Source organism: Rattus norvegicus, chromosome 2, assembly GCF_036323735.1.
Source record: "Rattus norvegicus strain BN/NHsdMcwi chromosome 2, GRCr8, whole genome shotgun sequence".
Classification (NCBI taxonomy): domain Eukaryota; kingdom Metazoa; phylum Chordata; class Mammalia; order Rodentia; family Muridae; genus Rattus; species Rattus norvegicus.
Window position 1 is genome coordinate 112236523 of NC_086020.1, and position 23630 is coordinate 112260152.

Consider the following 23630-nt stretch of genomic DNA (forward strand, 5'->3'; position numbering starts at 1 on the left):
CAAACAAAAATTTCCATTGCCATACAGCCATAATCTTTCCCCCATTTTTTGGTGAAGAAGCCTTGTATTTCTTTTATTACCCTTACTACCAAGCACTTTATCTTTCACATTATTGTAAAAGGACTTCTTTCCTTAGCTTTGTACTTTTGCATGGCTTCTCACTAGCCTGGAGAAATGTAATCCTTGTCTATCAATATCACCTTGAAATCCTTGTACAACTTGTTTGACATTATATTTTTTGTACATTCTTTAAGATTTGCTATATTAAAAATCATGTTAACAGTAAATACTGTCCCTGTATCCCTCTCAGTCTGTAATATTTTTCCTTTTTTACCCCTTCTTCTTTTGATGATGTGGGTTGAACTCCTGCGTGCTGACCTGTGCCTTTTACTTTATTTATTTATTTATATCATTTAATCACCTCTAGAATACCCTGTCTAATGTTGAGTAGGAAGGACATCCTTGACTTTCTTGGTGGGGGGTGGGGGAGGAACGCTTTCAATTTTTCTCTGGTACCATGTTTGCTGTGGGTATTGCATGCTGTCAGATTGAGTATGAAAGTCTTTTATCTTGATATTTTTATTGTGAAATATTTGAAACTTTGTCAAATACTTATGTGCCTGTGGAGAGGATGACATTTTTCTTTTTTAAAGAAAATTATTTATTCTATTAATATAACATGGCTCTCCTGGGGAGATACAGGAAAAACAAAACAAAAAACCAAAAACCACCTATTCGCCCTGTGTTGACTAATCTTCATTGTCAAGTTGATGGGATTTAGAAGTCAAACCTCTGGGTATGTTTATGAGGGTGTTTTCAGAGAGCTTTAACTGTGCAGGGAAGACTTACCCTGACTATGGGCAGGACCATGCTGTGGGCTGGAGTCCCTGACTGCATAAAATGATAAAGTGAGCCGGACGCCTCATTCATCTCTCTCTCTGCATCCTGACTGCAGATGCAGTGTGACCAGCTGCCCCAGGCTCCCACCAGGCTCATGTCACTGCCTGCCCTCACTGCTACTAGGAATTTCCCTTCTTTGATGTGCACTGAAGTAAACCCGTCCCCCTTCCTTCCCTGAGTTGCTTCTGTTAAGAATTCGATCAGTGATGGGAACACAGTGATTCAATCAAGGCAAAACAATGTGGGTTACATTAGAAAAATGTATGGACCATGTCACTGCTACATAAACTTTTCCTTGTCAAATCAGTTGAATTCAAGTCAACAAGCCTCTTGTGCCTCCTATTACCTGGCCATATAACAAGCCACGTGCATGCTGCAGTTACCAGCAGACTCCGTGTCCTGCCCATTTGTACTCCTTCCCAGCTCTTAATGCACTTACAGTCTCATGACCTTGAATCTGCCCTTCCTGACTACATCTCAAAAGTGAAAGTTGGCATCATAGAAATGCATCGTGATCTTTGCCCAGCTGCAGTTTTTAGTCTGCGTAAGTCCAGGGTAAGATATCCTGAGAGGCTTGCTTAAAAGTGTCCTTTACAGGCATACTTAGGGTGACCGGGAATGGGAAAGGGTAGGGAAGTGAGAGGTGTATAAATCTATTTGCAGCAAAGGCCAGAGAGCTGAATATGGGCCTTAAGTATGGAAGAAGCATCCCATGAGCCTCTCTGCCTGCTTTATGCACTTACAGGGCAGAGCATAAGCTGCAGAAACTTCCAGGGGAAGGGGACACTGGAAGCAAATCTATGAGACCTTGCATTTCTAAAATGTCATCATCACACTTCATACTGTTGGGTTAGGGCAGGACATCTACAGTCTTGAAGTAACCATGCTCTACCGTTTAGCTTGCAGCGTGGTTCTGGGGATGTCTAAGCCACTCAGGTCTTCTCCCTCCATGTGGCCATCTTTTCTGCATTGTTAGAGACTTCTCTAGCTCTAGAGTTTTGAAATTTCTGGATGCCACAGTGTGAAGGAAGTCTCCACTGTGATGAAGACCTTGTGTCGCATTCTGGAAACTCATGTAAGAAGTCCCTTCCCTTTTGCTTCTTCTTCCTGGAGATTCTGAAATGTGTGGAATGTCCTGGTCTGATTCTTGTTCAATTTTTTGAGGTCTTTACTTTGAGCTCTCTTTCTCCCTCCTGAAAATTTTTACTTTCCAAGAACATTTTTCTTGTCTTGCAATTTATTTTCCCTGATGTTCATCTTTATTTTTCTCCTCTTTTTGGAGATAGTAATTTAGGTTTTCAGTCTTCTTCTTAACTGGTTCTTTGAACTGTTGTTTGGTGGGGGGGTTTGCCCATTCATGCAAGAAGATTCTATCAAGTTGCCTTTGATTAAGATAGAGAATTAATGTGCAGACATGGATGGCAGCAGAAATGAGAATGAGGTGTCCCGTCCTAGTCACTCTGGGAATCACCAGAGATCTTGAAAATCCACTGTTGCTCCAGTTATGTCTTAGTCTCTTACCTGTGAAAGCAGAGATAGAAAAGCTTCCTGGGCAATCATCATGCAGGTAAGACTTAAAAGCGCTGTGCCATTTTACTGAAGATCTGAGTCACTGCCCCGTATGACTCTGCTCACCAGATTTCCTTTTGCATGACATCTTCCCTCTCAGCTCTGGGTCAGAGTATTTAACTTCTGCCTCCTTAGGATACAGTCCTAGGCTTCACTGGTAAGGATGAAGTGGGGCAGTGTAAAGGGGGTGGAGGTGTTACATACTGAGCAGCTTTTAGCCCGTTCTATTCTTCACTTGCACTTCTAGGGGGACACCCAGCTGTCAATATGTCAGGCTCCAGGATGTTCTGCATCAAGAATTCTGCACTTACTTTTCCATTGGTGTTCATTTTCCCTCTTAACAAAGAGGGATTCTGCACTCCCTGGTCAGGTTTCCAAAATTCTAGTGCCAATAAGCTTTTTATTGACACTTTCTGTTCTTACAACTAAAAAGAAGAAAGAAAAAAATAACTCCTTTACTGTATTTTCAGCAGTGTCAGGTCCATAATAGTTGATGCTTGTTTAAGTTGTCATTGTTCAGTCATGACACATAAGTAAGGCAAGTTTGAGTTACAAACAACTTTTGCACGTGTACCTCTTCCCTGACCCAGGAGGCTGCATAACTAGTGAAACAATGTAACCTTAACAACAGCCCATCCTTGACCTTAGGAAGGCCAGGTTCTGTTCCTCTCCAGAGCACCTGAACTGTAGGTTCTCTGTAGCCCTAGGAAGGAGAAGGCCAGTTTCTCACTGTCACTGCTACTGTTGAGTGAGATCCGGAGGAGGAAGGAGCTCAGGAGTTCATCCTGAGATTGGAAACAGTCAGTAATGGGTGGCAGAGGGGACCTACACTCCCATCTTCTGGAGGCAGATAAAATATTATGCTACTAACTACACTATACCGAGAGGCTGACTAGAGAAGTAGCTTGGAATTTGGGTTACTTTAACAGCATTGATGAGATTGTGGTGGGTGGTCCTGCATGATGTCAACCGCCCTGAGCCGAGTGACAGCATCATGTACTATGCCACCTGCCTGACCTCTCAAGATGTTTAAACTTGAACGTTCCGGGATGTTAAGTATGTAAGAGGTGCAACAATAAAAGCAATCCTATTCAAGGTTGAAGAAACCTACTTACGTCAGAAAGAATTAAAACATTTATTGGGCATAAATATATTACATATACACTACAGATACAGTTAGGTATTACATATAGCATAGTATTTGCAAAATCTATACATTAAAATTGATATGGCAGTTTTAATACAATGTATATGAAATAATCTAAAATTTACAAGACAGGAAACATATGATTATTTTTTTTTCTCCTAAAGTTGAAAAGCTTGGAATGTATGTCCAACAGTGAGGTAAAACATTTTGTCTTTCAATTTAAAGAATTGTGCAAGGATAACATTCAAACACATTCTATTAGGGCACTTGTCAAATTTGACACAAATACTGAATGACTGTAGCCAAAGAGACAGGGTCAGAAAATGCCAACATCTCAAGTGTGATAAGAACAAGGCAGATAATATGCAAAATAGCCTTTTAAAAAAGTTTTCTTTGTGAACATTTTCTTTGAGGACAGAGGGCAGTTTGCTTCAGGTGACTGGAATTTCTTGTGTCAGGGATGCAGTTGATGTACAGAGAAGCATCAGGGCATCAGAAAGCCATTCACTCATTCCTACGTACGGCAAAGGGCACAGAGAAGGCCAATAGAAAGCCATTCACTCATTCCTACGTACGGCAAAGGGCACAGAGAAGGTCAATAGAACACTTTATTGTATTGTTCCTTTGTAATGGCAATATATATATAGTTATATATCCATAGCACATATACAGATCTGTGATAGAGGAGAGTGCCACGTAGAGGAGTGACTTCCCGACCGAAGAGACTATAGTGAATACCAAATAATGGAGAGCAATAGAATAAAGTGCTGTCTGCTCGTGTGTCACACGCTTCCGCTTCCTGCTGGTAACAGAGCTTTGAAATCTCTGGAAGATTAAAGAGATTTTGGCCTGAAGTATAATTTCCTTTACAACAATTCAATCAATTCAGGGAATTCTTTACAGCAGTAGTGCTGAAGTGTTTTTGTTTAAAAAAAGACTCTCCCTGTGAATAGCTTTAAAAATTATTCCACTGAATTTGCCTTCACCCACTTGCGACCGTCTCAGGGAATGTGGATATGACGTCACAGTGGGTTGAACGACACACTTGGATGAAAGGAAGAGCTTCCGAAGGCCAGAGCTTTGGCAAAAATATATTTACCTTGATACCATCAGTGTACAAGTCTAATCACACTAATTATCATAGTCAATAACAAAATACAGAACTCTAGTACATAGCTATATCAATATAGGCACGAAACAATGCATTGATCTTAGCACTCTTCTAGGAGATGAATATGGTTTCTTGGTACATGTAAACCTTTCAATCACTGATAATGGATTTTTTTTTTTTTGGCATTTAATGAGTTAGATGGTCTTATCTTTAAAAACACAAGAAAATGTCAGAAAGCTAATACTAGCTACAGATGTTGCCAAGGAACTAAACTGACCTAAAATTACAAAAGTATAAAACACACAAAATATAACATGCTAGGAGGGCAAATTAGTACATAAGTACATTTAAAAAATTTACAATAAATAAAGATTGCACTGTAATTGGCATTTAAAGTACTGTATGCAGAATATAGTATAAATAAACCCAAAACACAATAATGTTGGTTTCCCCATGACTTTGGTATGGGAATATTATAAGCTAGTACAGGGTACTTACTGCATCATAGACAACACAGACCAAGCACAAAACAGCTATGATCAAGAAAAACCAAGGAGCAAAAATATACAGAACACCAGGAAGAGGGGCTCGGCTGTGTCTGCTGCACCCTTTTGGAATACAGTTGCACCTCCAACTCTTTAAGTGTCCCTGAGGTACTTGAACACTGTGGACTTGGTTGGGGAATCCAATGACTTTGGGTTAGAACTGATTACCTCATGACTCTAAGTGAATACATGAGAGTGGTTCTCCGCACTCACACAGCACCGGTGGGTCCAAGGCCTTGTAGCACTTACAGGTATCGAATCCCCATTTGATTTGATTTCTCATGCACGAGAAAACAGGCACAGAGAGGTCACAAAGCAAATTAGTGACAGATCCAGGGAGAGAATCTAGTAGGCTAGTTGGCCCTCCATCACCCCATGCTCACAGCCAGTTACCACTCCTTCTCCACATGCGGCCAGATCAAGCCCCAAAAACAGAAGGACAAATGCAAATGGTTCCCTTGTGTGGGCTTTATCAGTCAGATTCTTATCCACTGCCACTCTAGTATTGTGGGCACTGAAATGCTGTATTGACCTTCATTCACGTCACTGACACCCCGAAGAACAGCCAAAGGCAAGTCTTTCAAATACCATGGGCCAACATGTAAGGAGACAGCTCACAACTGCCATGAGCTCTCGTCACATAATTCCGGTCAGACATAACAGAATATAATAACTCTAGTGATTATATTAGAAGTAGTTATATACAAAGACAGACAGACAGGTTAAAGCAGCTCTTAAAGTAGCCAATGAGGAAACAACTAACTATTGCACAATGCCCTCTTAAAGTTACTGCTATGGACCGACGTGTAAGTCTACAATGCTCCATCATTTATAGGTGCACTTGGTTATGTGATTTCTTAGACAGGCAACTCATAGTGTTAAAATCATAAGGGATACAGCGTAGTAAAACATTTCAGATTAGAGTACACGGCTTGACTTAGGTGAGCTAACAGTTACGAAACTGAATGACGTAAGGATGGTCTAGGTGGCCTCCTCCGAAGGCACACTGTATGTTCTCATGTGACAATACTCTGATAACACCGGAACCCCAGCCCTGAACTACACACACTGTGATTCTGTTTACAGCTACAGATGACCAAGAAATGACCGTGGATATAAATGACAGAACTGTAACACACGAAAAGATCACAGGCTTGCAAAAGGCATCAGTGGAAACAGACTAGAAGCAGACTGGAAGCTGGAAAATTGGCCCTCGGTGTCTGCTGCTGGCCCGCTGCTTCCTTCTCTTCTTATTTATTACTTTATTTATTATTAAAAAAATCCAGTTTAACCTCTTCCTAGTTTTGCATCTCAAATAGGTGCAGCCAAACACTGTTTCCCCTAGCTAACTGTGTAAAACAAGAAAAGTATATAAATCAAAGAATGAAACAGCGTAAAAAGGGAGGCTCTGAGTAAATGTGTATTAAAGTGTGCGGCATTCGGCGCATCCCTCTGGTCGCTGGATTTACTTCATTAGGAAGTACTGTAATATAAAGGCAAACAAGATGGACAGGGTTGCGAAGCCAAGCACAATGAGGGCGGCAAACTGTTCATCGGTAGGCATCACGCCCTTCATCTTGGCATCGTCCATGCCTCCCAGGTCCCCCGTAAGCAAGACCTCACGCTGTTGTAACACGAAAGCCGCAGAGGGGCTGAAAGCGCCGCTGAGCTCCTGAGACGTGTCCACACAGCGGCGGCAGGCACACACGCGGAACCTGTAATCTGTGTTGCTCTGCAGGCCTGAGATTTGGAATGTGGCTTCTTCTCCCTTGTACACCTTCAGAGAAAGGAAAAGCCATAGATGAGAGACTCAGAACACCATAGCTGCTGCAGAGATGGTCACGTACACCTGGGGCCGTGTGCAGACTGGTTTAAACAAACCCCCAACAGCATCCGAGTTGTATGGAATCACCCTTTGAACTTAATTTGAGCAAAGTAACATCCAATGACGGGACTTCGCCAGAAGTGGATGTAGCCACTGTGTTAAGCAGTAGGGAGACACAGAGGTCTAGTGGGAATAGATCTCTGCTTTCATCTCCACAACAAAGTAACACTTTAAACTGAAGGAGTAACGGCTGATGTCGGTAACAACACAAACAGGTCCCCTTTTATATATACAACTGGCTAACAGGCACACCTAATCTGACACTGTGACATTACTAATGAAGTTCACACTCAAGAACCATGCATTCAAGTTACAAAAAAAATCCCCAAAACCACTGTCCCCCACCCTCATAATGTATTAAGAAAGTTTATGATTTATGGTGCACCCTACTCTTGGCTGTCCTGGACTTCTGGACTACTGTCTCAACACATCTTTAACTTACACATGCCTATGGCCACAGTCAGGGGGTGGGGGTTGGGGGTTGGGGGTGGTAAGCATCACTTTGGCCTCAGGTATGCAACTTGCTTTGCCTGTGGTCTAAGTTCACACTTCCCCTCCCTAGCTGCCAGAGAGAGACAGAGAGAGAGACAGAGAGAGAGAGAGAGAGAGAGAGAGAGAGAGAGAGAGAGAGAGAGAGAGAGATATTGAGATTATTCTCTCATGCTCTCATGGTTTGCTCTAGGACTCTGTACTATATTAACTGTCTTCTTCATGGACACTTGGATTTCTCCCAGTTTGGAGTTTGTATATTAGGGGGCTGTGAACATTTTTATGCAGACCTCTGAGGTCTTAAGTTTTCATCTTTTAGGGCAACTCTACCACCCACTGGGAAGACTAAAGTCCTGTAGTCAGGGCAGCCAGCCAGAGACCTGAGCCAGCCCTTGGTGTGCTGTCCCCTCCCTCCACTAGGTACCACACATCCTTTACTGTTTCAGTTCCTTCAGGGGCACAAATGACATCTCCCACCAAAGGCCCTCTGTATCTTTTTATGTGCAGCTATGGCATTTTCAGACCTGTGTTGTGCAGAGAACATGCCCTCTGCTCTGATTTGTAGGCTCTCTCTAGAACCCCATCTAAGTCTTCTGGTAGATATATGTGCTATGAAAATTCAGTCTCACATAGTTTTGTGTTTTGCTCCTGTGAAGACCCTTTGATGCAGTTCAACTTATTAAAATCTCAGCATTGAAGTCAGGTGTGGTAGCACACACCTTTAATCCCAGCAAACCAGGAGGCAGAGGCAGGGGGCGAGTGGAGCTCTGTGAGTTTGAGGCCAGTCTTATCTATACAGCCAGTTCCAGACACCAGATTTACAGTGATAGGCTGTCTCACAAACCAAAACCCAGCACAAATGCAGCTGAGTCAGCTGTTTACTCTTTCTGTTCCATGAGTATAATGTTTTTCTTCCATAAGGACCTGGGGTTCTGAGCTATGCCCCACCTCCTCGACCCCAATGTAATCATGAAGAGGTTTACTGTGCTGGCTGCTCTTATGTCAGCTTGACACGAATGAGTTATCTCGATTGAGCAAATGCCTCCATAAGATCCAGCTGTAAGGCATTTTCTTAATTAGTGACTGACTTGGCACCCTCCGTGGCCTCCGCATCAGCTCCTGCCTCCAGGTTCATGCCCTGTGGGATGGTATCCTGCCTTCCTTTGGTGATGAACAGCAATACGGGAAGTGTAAGCCAAATGAACCCTTTCCTCCCTAACTTGCTTTTTAGTCACGGTGTTTTATCTCAGCAAAAGAAACCCCAGCTAAGACACTATTACAGGGATCTGAAAGTATCAGTTTACTTAGAAATGATCATGCTAAACATTAACAGGGGCTAACAGGAGACTGAAGGGAGCTGAGCTTGACATTAGAAAATGTCAAGAAAACAATACATTAAAACTATATGAAAATTTATGGTTTGCAGAAGGGGGTGGGGCTGGGGGCTCGGGGGGTAGGTAGCTGTAACAAAACCAAGATAGGGAGGTCTGACTAAGGAGTGACTTATAAAGGGATGTTAGGGGACCCCTTCCTGAGTGACCTTGTGTCTCCCACAATCTTCTTGAGGGACAACCACTTATTACTGGGACCGTTAGGTGATCTGGCATACAGCACTTGCACCAGGAAAAGCTCAAAGACACTGCCCTGGTGCTCGAATATCTGAGGGCATCAACCACAGCAGTTCTTATGAGCTGCCAGAGAGCCGCCGGGGCCGGGGCAGTGCCTGTGCACAGTGATTTCCCAGGCTTTGAGACAGCGCACAGGTGCATTGCTAGTCAGGCCTCACAGCCCTTTGCCTTCCTTCATCTGAAAGGGCCATTATGGGGTGCTTCTCCTGCCTCAACTCAGTTTAAGAGGCCGAGCTCCATTTAAGATTTTCTTATTGAAGTCACCAATCATAATATTGTAAAAATAAGTATATATGTGAAGATATATATTTCTTTTTTTGCCAAAGGTCATTTTTGTTCTTGATTTGGTGCTATATCTTAAACTCATTTTGAAATGTTTATTCCAAACAGGAGGCCATAAAGTAATATTCAGATAACCAAGTGAGGAATCCAAGAGTCTTACACCTGAGGAACAAGCCACATAGCTGAAATCCCTTGAACAATAGCTTTTAGGGGAGGGGCACTGAGCCCCGTGCATGCTGGACTGCTGTAGGCTTGCTTGAATACCCCGGCCCATGTTGCCAGCCCTGCCTTCACAGTCTAGCCACATACTTCCCCTCAGGACTGGATGGGCTCCAGGGCAAGATGTGACAATCTGAGTTGCCAGGTTGGCAAACTGAATTAATTCTCCCAAATCCTAGGAGCACGGGAGGCAGGTGTGTCGTCAGACGTCCTGTGGCTCAGGTGTGAGCGTGCTAACCTGTGGGTCTCTCGTGTGGGGGGGGGGGGTCAGTGAATTCCTGTGCTAAGTGGATGAGGCCCAGCAATGGCACTGGGAATACACTGCCGATCTCTTTCTAAGGTGGACTCCTCCCTCTCAACGGGCCTGGGGACAGTGCTGATAGCTGAGATGCCTCCATAACAGAGCAAGCACGAGTGCCCCTGAGCCAGGGGCTATGTCTGCACTCCAGGAAATCAAGCATGGATTTGTTCATGGGAAATTCTAAGCAGTCTCTTATGTAAGGGTTTTTCTTCAGGAGACACTAAAAGGGAACTATAAGCTTAAAAATTAGCAAAATAAATGACCCCATTGAAAGATTTTGTGCCAGTCTCAGAAAAGTAGCCCTGCATCCCTGAAGCCCTACCATTTGGACCCTGGGATTAGCCCTGGTGTGAGCCGGGGCACTCAGGGCCCTGGCTCTGCAGAGGCTGCAGCATGGTAACAGTTGCTTCCCATTTGCTCTGGCTTTGCTGCTATGAAATCAGAGCCTGTTGCCTATTATCCCACACATTACCCAAATAGCCTTCATTCCCGGTCTCATGTCAGGACGAGAGAGGCAGTACTCAAAGCATTACATTCGACTCAATGCTTGCTGCACAGAGAAAGGAAAGGGAAGAAAAGAAAAACGACAGAACACCCCAGGCCCAGTACAAACTGTGCCTTATCAGCCGTGTCAGCTGTGGCTTCTCATATGCTACTCCTGTCCTTACCCGTTTCTTGGTAAATGTGGGAAATATGTGGAATCTCTGTTTACGAAACCTGCCCTAGAATGTTCTGTTCTTGATAATAAACAACTGTCTATATAGCCATTTATGGTAGGAAAATGATCTAGAGCAAATATGATTCTATCGGTACTTAGTACTTCTGTATCCATGGGTCTAAATATGTAGCATTAACCAGTGGGTTCAAAGGCTGCTCTGATAAAATCGGACGTACTGTGTGGCTTAGTCCTCATTCTGACACTGGTGGACACCTACAGAAACTGGACTCATCTTGCTGCCCCTTCCTCTGTGAGGCAGCACTCACTTTGAGAAGCAGAACATTTTTCCAAGAACAGGTGGAAAAGCAGAGTACATGGAACAAAAGGTTTTAAAAACACAGCAATGAACACGTGGTGGGTGTCCTACTGAGAAATGAACCACTGCTAAGTATCCAATGAGAAAGCGAGCCATTTCCTAGCCCGCCCACCACTGTGGACTGGGATGAGGCCTACAGCTGTGTCCAGCCGAGCAATGGCTCCTGGAATGACTGACTCTGAGGGTAACGGGGTCAGAAAGAGGCAGGAATGTGAGGGAGCCCAGGGCCTTTGTTCCCTTGCCAGCAGAATGGTGGAGGCCTTAGTGATGTCATCTGCTTACGGGAATCAGTAACTGGCAGATGTCAGATTGATGATCAAGGTTTTGCAAGATGTGATTAATATAATCCATTCATTATCTGATGCTCTTATTAAGAAAATATATCAAAATATCCAGTAGCTTCTTGATATCTTAGGCATATTTTGTTTACAAGTATTTAAAAAATTATTACATAAACACCAGCAAGAAATTTGAGTAAACTCTGAATCAGATTTTCTTCTTCTGTGTGTATCTGAAGACTCAAAGGCTAAAAGCAGCAACCTTTACCAACAATGCCAATGTTTTCCAGCACAGGAGACACTGGTCTGCACCCTTATGAGTTGAGTACAAATGGATTATGAGGGGTGCCAAGTGAACAGGCCATGCTTTCCGGATGGAATAAAGCCTTGTGTCCTGATTTCACCGAGCAGTTGGTACATGTTCCAGCGGACCTCATGAAAGCCCGACAGTCTCTGGACCCGTTATAATCAATAACCTGATAGGGAGTTACCCCAGAAGAAATAAAGAATTGAGATGTGTGAAAATGGTTAAAACCAAATCCATCATTGGCTGTATGAGGATAGTGTCTTCTTTTGAGTAAGTTTAATCGTGAGCTTGACACATGGATGACTACGTCATCAGGAGTGAATCCCCATTCACCCATCTCAAATCAGGGTCTACACTCTAACAGGTCTGCAGCTGATACGTATGTACACTAAAGGGTGATACACAGAGCTTCTGAGTCCCTGGCCTCAGGGTCTGTTGGTTACCTCCCTTACCCCCTCAATGCACGTTGTCACTTCTGTAACAAAGGCAGAGAGGACACAGGACTTGGTGGCTAGGCTAAGAGGCCTTCTTCTCTGGAGTCACTTTCTTTTTCAATCATACAAAGACGGACACAGGCAGATTTTACACCATTAAACACGAATACACCACTTGAAACTCTTTACAAGTTTATGCTTGGGAACTGAAATGCCAGGAAGAACACCACCAGATAGGAAATGAATGGAAATGATACGAGCTGGCTGACAGGCTGACTAGCTAACAAATACAGAGCTTACTCCATCACTCCATCATGGCAAGCAGCCAGCCTGATGCTGGGGAGTTGCACACAGGCAGACACTGATCCTTACCTGCTTGTATTCAGATTCTCTTCCAACCAACACCTGCAGAACGTAGTTCACAGGGTCGCCCTTCATCGGTGGTACCGTCTCCCAGAAGATTTCACAGGAATTTCCTTCCAACTGCGTCACTCGAGGTGCTGCAAGACAAAACCACACACTCACACTCAGAATTCAAAGTCTCACATCAGCAGTCTGTACCTAACACTTTTGTGAGGCCCAGGGAGAGTGTGGTGGTGCTTATGCCCGGCCTGAGAGGGAACTTTACTGGTCCAGCTTCCTGCTAACCCTGCTCAGTAACCATCAAGAAAGGACCAGAAAACCCATTCATCCCATTCATGGCTCATCTTCCCACTAGCTCATCAATAAACAGGTAGCCTGGGTCACAGCTCGCTCATAACCCGCCCACCCACCACCCATCCACCTGCCTACCACCTATCCACCATCCACCATCCATCCATCCATCCACCCATCCATCCATCCATCCACCCACCCATCCATCCATCCATCTACCCATCCATCCATCCACCCATCTGTCCATCCACCATCCATCCATCCATCCATCCATCCATCCATCCATCCATCCATCTCCTAAGGCTACTGATCACCTTCTACAAGGTTTAGGGCACTTTCCATATACTAGGTACTTTCTGGGTGTGGAAATAAAGATCAAGTCTGTTTCTAAGGATGCTAAGGCAATGATAAAAGGAGAAAAGAACACATTACAGGGTTGGCAGGGGAGGAAACTGAGCATGTGACTAACACAGGAGGTTCCAAGACCCTGACAACAGGCAGCACCAAGGGTTTAAAAATGTCATTCTGCGTTGCTATCTTAGTTTACTCATCTATTGGCTCTGTCTCTTATATTTGAAGCTAAAGTGGTCTGTAGTAAGGGACTTAAAATCAATTCCCTGCCCCTGTGTGCGGGCTGGAGATCAAACCTGTGCTAGGCAAGCACTCTGCCAGTGAGCTACATCCTGGCCTTAAAATGCTGCATATTTTAAGAAGGAATTTCTCACGGCTTATGTCCTATTTACAGCCTAGAGCAAGACCTCCTATTTTTCTGTTTTGTAAATAGAATGTCAATTTCCTCTTTCCCAACCCACTTCTACTTTAATTTTTAATCATATGCAGTTTTTTTTAAAGGCAGTCATTTCTATTTGCCATTGTGTAAGACATGACATTATTTCCGAAAAATAAAAACTTTTTTTTAGAAGAGCCTATATAGGAATTACTCTGCTGAAACTACAAGCAATTTACGGAAAACTAAATAAGGAATCTCAGCAGACTAAGCAGATCTGCAGCCGAGGCAGCAATTTCCTGAGTTTCCTGAGGAAGAGTCTGGTCACGTGGTGTTTGCAGACCCTGCCCCCATGAGGCCAAAGCACTATGGAATCCCTGTGCTATTCAAGTCTCTGCAGAGTGACTCTGGCTAAGGATCTCTCTGAGAGGCAAACTTAGCTCTCCCAACGTCTGACAGACTCTAGGCTGGCAGCAACAGCCTGCAGAACACTTGCTAGGCGCCCCTTCTCCCCAGTAAGGCACAGCACACTCAGGTTCTGTCTTTTGTAAAGCCCAGAGGTAAGGTGTACCCAAGGGCTGGACACTTACTGCTAAAATGGCACAGGTCACACAGAGAAGCAGCTAAGGCACCTGTGGGGCAGGGGAGCAGGGTGAAGGCACAGGTCCTCAGGTAGCCCTGGAACAAGCTACACCAAACCTGGCAGGTCCGGAGACGGACAGGACCTATGCTTTGGTGGCCCCTTACTTCCTGTAATTGACACTATGTTTTGGGCATGGGGGCTTCAACTACTTCATATGAAAGCTGTCCTTAGGGTAAACACGGAGGACCTTAGCAGCCCCCTGGCCCAACACACACACACACACACACACACACACACACACACACACCCCACACTCAGGGGCACAAGTGTAAGCTTTGGCTCCTGTCACTATCAGCCCTACCATGCATGTATGCCACCCACCCATCCTAACTCTGACTGTAGACACGGCAGGCATAGAGGGCTGGCCTCAGCAAGAGTGGCTCTGGCTACCCTCCTTGATTTAGATATTTGTCGCTCTGAGGCTTCTGCACAACCCGATTCCTCCGAGAGAATAAACCTGGAAGCCTTGAAAACTTCAGGAGGGACATGGACAGTTGCTGCCATGGGTGTCCAACGGCATCCCCCACAGGGCAGGGCTGATGCTGCTTGAATTGCTCTCCCACTCCCAGACCTTTAGGGAAGGAGACATAGGACCCAATTTTTGGCAGTCTCTCTTAAGCTAGCCCCTACTCACTGCTACCACAGATGCTCACATCAGCTCCTTTGTCTATTATATTTGAGGATGAGAATATCTCATTACTGTATTTTTTTCCAATAAACTTTTATAAAGAATACAATAGCCCATATCCAGATAACCTACTACCCAGCTTTCTTTTTTGAGAAATTTTGATTTCATCTTGCTTATTAGAAATATGAGGATGCATTTATGGTCAGAACTGAGTCTCCTCCTTGTAGACATAGTGTGTCTCCACTCTCTCTGGGCTGTGCAGCGGGGTCTGCTTCTACACACCTTTGAGGGTGGGAGGGACACTTTTGGTTGTACTGAAGGTGTAGGTGTCTGAGAAAGGCCCCTCCCCTGCCTCGCTGGTTGCCTGGATCCTGAAGGAGTAGCAGGTAAACTCTGTCAGTCTCTGGACCTTGTAGGTGTGGCTGGGTCCTCGGTAGATTGAGATAAACCTAGAGAGAAAGGAGCAGAGTGCATCAGCCATCTGAGTTTCTCTGGGTGAGAAGTTGTGGTGCAAGCTCGAGGAAGGACCAGGGCTAACTCGATGAGTGCTTCCTGCCACCTGAAGCACCCAGTTGCTGTGTAATGTTTAACGTTCAAGGAAACACACAGGGTGGCGCGTGGGAAGAGTGAGAATGAAGTTTTAGACACATTAGTGGTTTGGATTTTTATTCACTAATAAAAACAGAATTTTCAAGTGTTTCATTATGGTTAGTGGAACTCACCTTCCATCCATTATGTGTTTGGCAATGAGGTTACTGTTCATTGGGCACTGGAGAAATAAGATGCCTACTTACTCAGTTTCCAAATAACGGAAGTTTAGAGAGTCTTTAACTGCTGACCTTTATTTATATAGGGTCTCTTAGACTCTTTCCCTAAGTTGGCAAAAAGACGTCTATGATCATGTGTGTTTGAGAAAGTACATAAAAAGACAAAGTACTGTGTTCAGAATTATTAGTAGGGGAATTAAAATAACAGGAAAAACCCAGCATGGGCCGACTGGGCAGTTTTGACTGGTAGATTTTGATTTCTTTTATCACTTGGTCCAACACTATCTAATATTTCTTTAATAACTAAATATTTTTAAAGATTTTGATTTGTAATTTATATGTGTGCCTTATGTGTATGGGCATGTGCACAGAAACCAAAGGACAATTCTGTACAGTTGGTTCTCTTCTCTTTCCTTGTAGATAGGCTGGCTCGGTGAGCGTGTCCCCTTACTGAGACATCTTGCCAACGCTTAATATTCTCATGAAACACAATTACATAAAGCATGAATTAAAAGAGTAACGCCTTGTACTTTACGTATCCTCAGCTTATCTCGAAACTAAACTCCCCCACCCCGTGAAACTGGAGCAGGCCGTAAAACACGCTTCTATTACTTAATAACTGCACTGTTTGGTTTCGTGATTTCTCCTGGGTTCTTCAGCCTCATTGGTCCAGGAACACTTTGAGAACCAACACCGAGTAATTCCACACATGTGGTCCTGGTCATGTCCAGTGTCCCCTCAGTGTCTGAGGACACCTGGTCTTCAGAACGTACTGGGAGATGCTCAGTGACAGAGCATTCAAAATGTCTGACTGGTGTTGCTTCGGCTCAGGGAGGAGAATTCATGCTCTCATTCAGCAACCATTGTTGAGCATCTGATGTGTGATAGGCTCTGGGGACCTGGAGTTGAACGGGGCCCACCCTGAGGGTGTGTGGCCCTGTGTGAGGGTACAGAGTTCTGCAGGGCAGCAGCAACTTTGTGGAACTGGGAGGGTGGGGTAGTGAGATACGGAGACTGGACAGCTTGAAGAGGATAAAAGCACATCAGTCAACACCACTGATAAGACCCAGGCCCTCTCTAACCTTAGCAATTGAGTTCTTAAGCCCTGGCAGGTCCACTTCATGTTTTGTATGTTTTGCTTCAGGAGGAAGTGTCTTTTACTGAAGGCTGAACATCGTTAATTTCAAGGAAAGCCAGAGTCCAGGTTGAAGCCCACAAATAACCATGGCAACCTGCTTAGCACGCGCCACACATTACTGCCCTAATGAAGACACCCAGCTAATGTAGAGGCCAGCGGCTACTTATTAACTCAGCTCACCTGGGCTAAGCTCCACAGCGGGAGTAATTGCCCTTAATTGTGTCACAAGTGGAAGTCATGGCTTAAAAAGTGACACTCTTATCTCCATTACAGTGCCAGCCAACTCAGCTTTTAAGAGTTTGGAGAACTGTTTTCAGCCCTGCCATACTCTAAGGACAGCATTTCCCATAGATAATAGGTTTGATTCATATCTGTGCCAATGTTCAATTATATACCTAGGCATTCGAAGCCACTAAGAAATTCACTGAGGCAAACTCAGGGATCCGATTTCACACTACAATCCAAACTGAGCCAGTAGCGTGCATAGGATTCTCAAATACATCCAAGCGTGCTCTTTCTACACTCAGGTCCTTTCATTTCCTGTGCTCTCATGTAGCAGGCACTTAACTGGCACTCCAGCGTACAGAACAGAACTGCTGAAATGGCTAACAGTGATGGCAGATGGACAAATGTTTATCTATTGACTTAGGTTCTGAGACAGTGTCACCCATATCTACGAGAAAAGCTGAATTAGTGGAGAGAAAGCGACTGCAGAGTGAGGAGGGTTTTGAAGCCCTTAGCCTGGAGTACTGCAGCTATGATGTTGGAGCATCTTGCTTGCATTGATGGCAGAATCTGGGAGGCACAAGAGGCCAGCTGGGGACATTGGGAGAGCAAGCTGGGTTCTGGTTCCACGACTCCTAGTGGAAGGAGCTGAGATTGTCAGGAAAGTGGCTGATTCTCCCTTTCAGAACTCCAAACCTGACACTGCTGGCCCGCCTTGTTTAGAACACTGCCTGCCTTGTTCAGCACACTGCCTACACTGGCAAGGAGACACCTCGGTGGGCTTGGTTCAGTGAAAGCCATCCCTGCTTTGTCTGATTGATCTCCATCCCCACAAAAAGGGTAAGGGAAATATTCCAGGAGAGACAGATTCTCCTTCTTAGTTTTAAACTGTTTATGAAGATGGGTAGACTGGGTGGTCACTAGCTCCTATGTCATGCCTTTAGCCAGTTACAGAGCAGTTCAAGAGGGGAGGCAAAATGGCAGACACAGCCCAGGCTTGCCCCCAGGGAAGTGGGGATGGCTTGGGATGGGAAACGAAAACTCCAAGGGTTTGGGGCAAAATAGCCAAACATTAAGAGTATTAGTGTTATACAAGTCCAAGGTCAGGAGGCCTGATTAATGAAGCAAGAGGTAGCGGCCAGTGCTTTCTAAGGACTTTTCTCTTTATCTTACTAGGGGAGTTACAGACACATGGAGATGTCACAGACGCACACAGCAGGCGTGTGGTGTGTGTTCCCTCAGAGTCCCCACTTCCCTCAGTCCACACTACAGTCTACAGGTTTCTTAGCCGTTTCTTACTTTCAAAGGAGAAAGGCGGGCCCAGAGAACAGTGAGGAGGGACTGCGGTGTTAGCTGTGAGGAAGACTGGTGGCAGCTCGAGGACTTGCCAAGTCACATTTGTTCATGTCTCACTTTACATCCTTTTACTATTTTCAACAAGTAAACTGATTAAACGAAGGCATTCTGGACCACATCCATGTCAACACGGAAGTCAGAAAAGGAACCCACGTCCTGCCTCTCAATTTTGGTTCTCTGAAAATGTGATATTCCTTTTTCTTTTTTCTTCCTTCCTTCCTTCCTTCCTTCCTTCCTTTCTTTCTTTCTTTCTTTCTTTCTTTCTTTCTTTTTTTTTTTCCCCGAGCTGGGGACTGAACCCAGGGCCTTGCACTTGCTAGGCAAGCGCTCTACCACTGAGCTAAATCCCCAACCCCGAAAATGTGATATTCCTATGGTAACAGCCAATTTGATACTTGATTTGAAAACTGTAAAGGGGTAAATGGCTTTATTTCTCTATACCCCTAAGATCTAGGCACCTGAACCAGTTAATACAAGCTGAGAACTGGTCCTGTAGACTATGACCCACTAGAGAGTTGTGTAGGCTCTCTGTGCCCCAGCTTCTTGTCCTCACAAGGTAAGAGGAACTTACAGGACTACTGCAGGGTTTAAGTGGGCATGGAAAGTGTTAAAGCTAGCTTTGCTATGAAATAATCATTCTATCCATATGAGTCATCAGTGTGTGCGATCCTGATGTGTGCCAGAGGCCAGCTTTTGGTGCTTTCTGCTGCTTTCAGTCTGACTCTGACACAGGGCATCTTACTATCCAAAGTTCACCCTTATGGCTGGATTGGCTGAGGAGACAGAGGCTTGGTTCTCTGGTTTTGAGTCTTCTTCTAGTGCTGGAACCAAACCTGGGAGCTTAACCACTGAGCTAAACCCTGAACTCCAAGACAGAAGTTTAGAAATGGCTCTGCTTTATCTCCTAAGACACCATCTTGATACCTTGTGTGGCCACAGAATGACTTTCCTTTCTCTGGGTGGAAAGCTGGCTAGGTGGGAGGGGAGGAAATTCTAGGTAGGGCAGGGTACTGTGCTGCCTCAGACATGACCATGGGGCTGCGTCGGCAATGCCAGAATCTTCCTGATCCACCAGGAAATGTGGGCAGAGGCACTGCAACACTGGTAGCATTCAACTACTATAAGCAGCCTTATCGAATGCCGACACACATGCGGCCTCAGGTAAGTGACTCGCTCAGATCCTGAGGGTTGTCCCTGAAATACAAGGTAACAAACGTGTGTGGGACTGGCAGTTGCCATGTCCCGGTGCCTGGTGACTTAAAGCGGCTCATCTCTCTGTGTGCGGGCAACGACTGGGCTCTGTGATGTACAAACCAGTGTACTGGTGGATGCATGTCCTCATTCATCGTTCAAACTCAGGGATATGTGAGCACAGCAGTAAGAGTGAGCCCAACAGTGGGCTGGACTTCCTTGTGGCCTGCCAACTGTACCCATTCCGGTGGGCTGAAAATGGGGAGGCTGAGGCTGAGGGGAGGGAGGGTGGGGAGATCTCTGCACCTTCTCAATTCTGCAGGGGACCTAAACAGTCTTACAAAGACCACAGAAAAGTACTCTGAGGAAGCTTCCATTTCTGTGAACATAAAACATGTTAGGGACCAGTCCTCCAGGGATGCAGGGAGGGAGAACAGCAGTCCTAGGAGAACAGACATGTAGAAACCTCAGCCAGAGCACAGAACTGACAACCTTCTTTGCCAGGTCCTTAACGAGTCAGACAAGGAGCTCAATTCCAGACAGTCCTAACTTTCTTGACAGGAATTCTTAGGCGATCTAAATCAAAGAATCAGAACACTCCATGACAGCAAACACATCGTGAAGACAAACCAGCAGACTCTGGACAGTCTTGGGAAAGCCCAGGAGAGCCACACTCCTTAGCTCTGTGTTCGAGGCTTGAGCATTCACTGAGAGGGATGTGCTTGCTCCAAGTGAAACTGATGGAGTAAATTCACCCGCATTACATACTTCCGTGTTTTTACTTTAAATCACTGGAGGGCAAAAGAAAACCATGTAGAAATAATTTACTTTAAAATATTTTCTTACAACAGTTTTCTTTTGAAAGAACTATCCAAGAATTCTCTGAATAGCCTAGGTGGGAAATACGTTGTTAAAAACAACTTAGTGTGAAGGGGTTTGTTTGTACTGCCTCACGCTGCTTCTGTAACCGTTAGGATCACCACAGCTCATGGATATTAACCACTCAGCATGAGTAACCTGTTGACCTAACATGGCCTGTAGTTCACAAAAGGCCTCAGGGGTACCCTTCAAAACACGTTTCACAACAGCAACGGCTGCTCACAGATCCAGTGCCGCTGCATTTATTAACACTGGGTCATCATCATCTTTCTCCCCTTCCTTCCCTTCCCTGGGCTCCATGGAGGGGGGGAGGGAGGGAGGGAGGGAGGGAGGGAGGGAGGGTGTGTGTGTGTGTGTGTGTGTGTGTGTGTGTGTGTGTGTGTGTACGCGCGCACGCTTCCCATGTCATTCAAGTGGTGTTTGGAAATAGAAGGTATTAAAAACATGGGCAGCAAATGCCCCGTTGTGCCAGGAACACAGAGTCCTACCACTCTCTGCAGAAGCAGGTGGTCACAGATGGCACCTCAGCCCGGGAGTCCATTTCCTAGACTGATGCTGGTATTGGTCAGCATCCCTGCTTATATGAACAGTGCCAGAAGCTAGTTCCAGAGGGCTAATGGGGAAAGGGTTAATTAACCTCTATTCCTGGTTGCGTATTGTCTTTGGCTTGTGAATTAACTAGGCTGTAACAATTTTTTGGTTAATGAATTGGATTTTTATACTTCCCTGTAAAAGGAAATAAAATTCCATTATACTTAATGAGGTCAATTTAATTTTTCAGGTTTGTTTACTTTAGGTTTGCCCATATGAATGAATGTGCACCACACACATGCTTGCTGTCCACAGATTCCAGAAGAGGGCACCAGAGCCTCTGGGACTGGAACTATAAATGGCTGTGACCTGTGGTTTGGCTGCCGGAATCAAACCAGGGTTCCCCAGACGGGGAGCCAGTACTTTAACTGCTGAGCCAGCGTTTCAGCCCCGGTGCTAGCTGGTTTTTTATCTGTAAAGGAATGAACAGAAACCCTATGCTTACATTTTATTGTCTAAACTGCATTTCAGACAATGATATATTCAGAGAGAAATTCATTTACATCCAAGGAAAGCACTCCCTCATTATTTTTAAGATTCTTCTCTGAAGCTCAAAACTTTCCAGATTTCTATGTGGGTTTAAAATACATGGAGTGAATCTTGCCTCTGAGTGTATGGGTGGCAGCGTTTTCCAGATGTTTATCTATGTCTACTGCAGTGGCCTTGCCTTAGTGCAGTGATGGTATTGATTTTTAGTCTATTTATTTATAAAGTAACTCAGAGGAAAAGCCAGTTATCAATTCTACTCTGGGTCCAATTAGGTCTCAGGTTAGTCACGTATCACGCTCAGCCCTGAGTCTTCCAAGGCATTCTGGCCTGAAGCTAAGCAAGCTATCAATGTTTTTTATTTTTATGATGAATCTTTATAATTTTTCTAAGACACTAAAATGTCTCTAAAATATTTTTGTCTATTAATTAAAGACTGGAGTGCCAGGCACCATTATATGTGCTATATGTACTGGGAAACTCAGGCGAAAGCAGTCTAGGCATACATCTCCATTATCTGAAAAATTAGTAGCAGGTCTAGGGTTAGGCCAGAGATCTGAACACCCACCAGACATGGGTGTTAAGGACTGCAGCTCCCACTGGGAACTGAAGGAAATGCACATAAGCCATGTTCCCAGCAGGGATGATCACTCAGGCCAGAGACCTGAAGGAAGGAATGTTGAGAACACAGCCTGGGCTCTGAACCTCATGGCAAATCATTGAGAATGGAAGCAGAACTTGGCTGTGCAATAGAGCAACACCAGGGCAGTTCATCTTGGGCTCTAGCCCCCCTCCTTAGTTCTCGACTGGGCATTTTCTAGCATTTTACCCTGAAGCTGTAAAACGCAGGTATTTTGTTTTGTTATCAGTAAAAGTTAACAGGCAGTGGCACTGACAGCGACACAAAGCTCGCAGCACCCCCAGCGGCTGGGGTGGAGTGGGGTGAATGTCAGGTATAATGGCTGACAAGGGAGAGCAAGCAGTGATCATTCTTTCCATTAGATACCTCTCCCCCTGCCCAATTGCTCTGGAGCCTCGCTTTGAAAAACACTCTCTGGTTGATCAAAACCCTGAGCAACAGATTAACGATAAACACATTCCTGGAATTTACAGTCCTCCTGCCTCCATACTGTGCAGTTACCAAGAACACAGGCAGATGAGGGTTGGGGCTCAACATCAGCCCCAATTTCATCAGAACAGGCAACATTTCATTTCAGAAACACAGACAGATACATCTTCTGAATTGTTAGTACAGCGCTGTGACCCGGAGCCTATGAGCTGGCCCTGTCCCTCTAGTGAGGGCATTCAGCTAACTTGGCTTCATGAGGATGTTTACTTAGGGTGTGTATTTTTCTGGCATAGCATGGGAACCAGAACCATTCAGATCTTCTGTGCTGGATCTGTTAAGAAGAATAGACCTAATCACCGCCAGGCCAAACTAATCTAATTTTTGCTTTTCTGTTGAAATTAAAATCTCTTGTACTGTCTGTTCACTGTTTAATTCTAATTCATTTTCTCAGCAAGATCAGCTCTTGCAGATACGCCATGTACGTCATGAGGCCCAGCACACAGTAGTAATTCAAGAAAAACATGGCTAGTTGCATAATCCTAATTCACACACTAGCTATAGACTTAGTGCTCTAGATATGAAGCTGCTATAAGGCTGTTTCGTGAACACGTACCAGGAATCTTCAGACCAAAGGCTTGAGTACACAGGAAGTACGCATCCTGACTAAGGGGCTCAGAGGCAACACCAACTTCTAACATAGTAAGGCAGGTGAGCTGCATGAGTTCCTGATGGATTTACTATGAGGCAAGGCTTTGGGTCAAGCTGACCTTCAGAATTCCTTCTGTTTACAGGAAAGGGAAGGAGGAAGGAGGGGAGGGAGAAAGGTGGGAAGGAGGTAGAGGAGGGGCGGAGCAAATATACTAGCATATGTCACTTTTTATTCAAAGAACTAAACGTAAAGGAAGTTCCTAGTGCCTGGCACTTTACTTGTTTTCCTTTAGAAAGTTTAAAAATATTTTTGAATCCCTGGGTCAGAAGTCTCTGTGTGTGTGTGTGTGTGTGTGTGTGTGTGTGTGTGTGTGTGTGTGTATGACAGTTGACTTGCTGGGTAGTGAGTTCAAGGGCCCTCTCATCTCCACCTCCTCAGTACTGCATGAAGCCAAGTGTAGCATTGATGCCTAGAATCTCAGCTCTTGGGAAGTTGAAG

General features: G+C 44.8%; 1 protein-coding gene across 7 annotated transcripts in view; it reads right to left on the bottom strand.

The window, feature by feature from the left end:
- Positions 1 to 3585: 3585 nt before the first annotated feature.
- The window catches only part of Fndc3b (fibronectin type III domain containing 3B), a 306006-nt gene continuing 285961 nt past the window's right edge, over positions 3586 to 23630 (bottom strand). For 6 of the 7 annotated variants that reach the window (XM_063281559.1, XM_006232215.5, XM_039101977.2 and 3 more), the window contains 3 exons: positions 15064 to 15230; positions 12502 to 12629; positions 3586 to 7049 (listed from right to left, as the gene is read on the bottom strand). In XM_063281559.1, coding sequence (XP_063137629.1) covers positions 6738 to 7049; positions 12502 to 12629; positions 15064 to 15230 — 607 coding nt within the window. In that variant the 3' untranslated portion in view covers positions 3586 to 6737. The remainder of the gene's footprint in view (positions 7050 to 12501; positions 12630 to 15063; positions 15231 to 23630) is intronic. The other variant, NM_001191704.1, reaches the window with a different exon arrangement.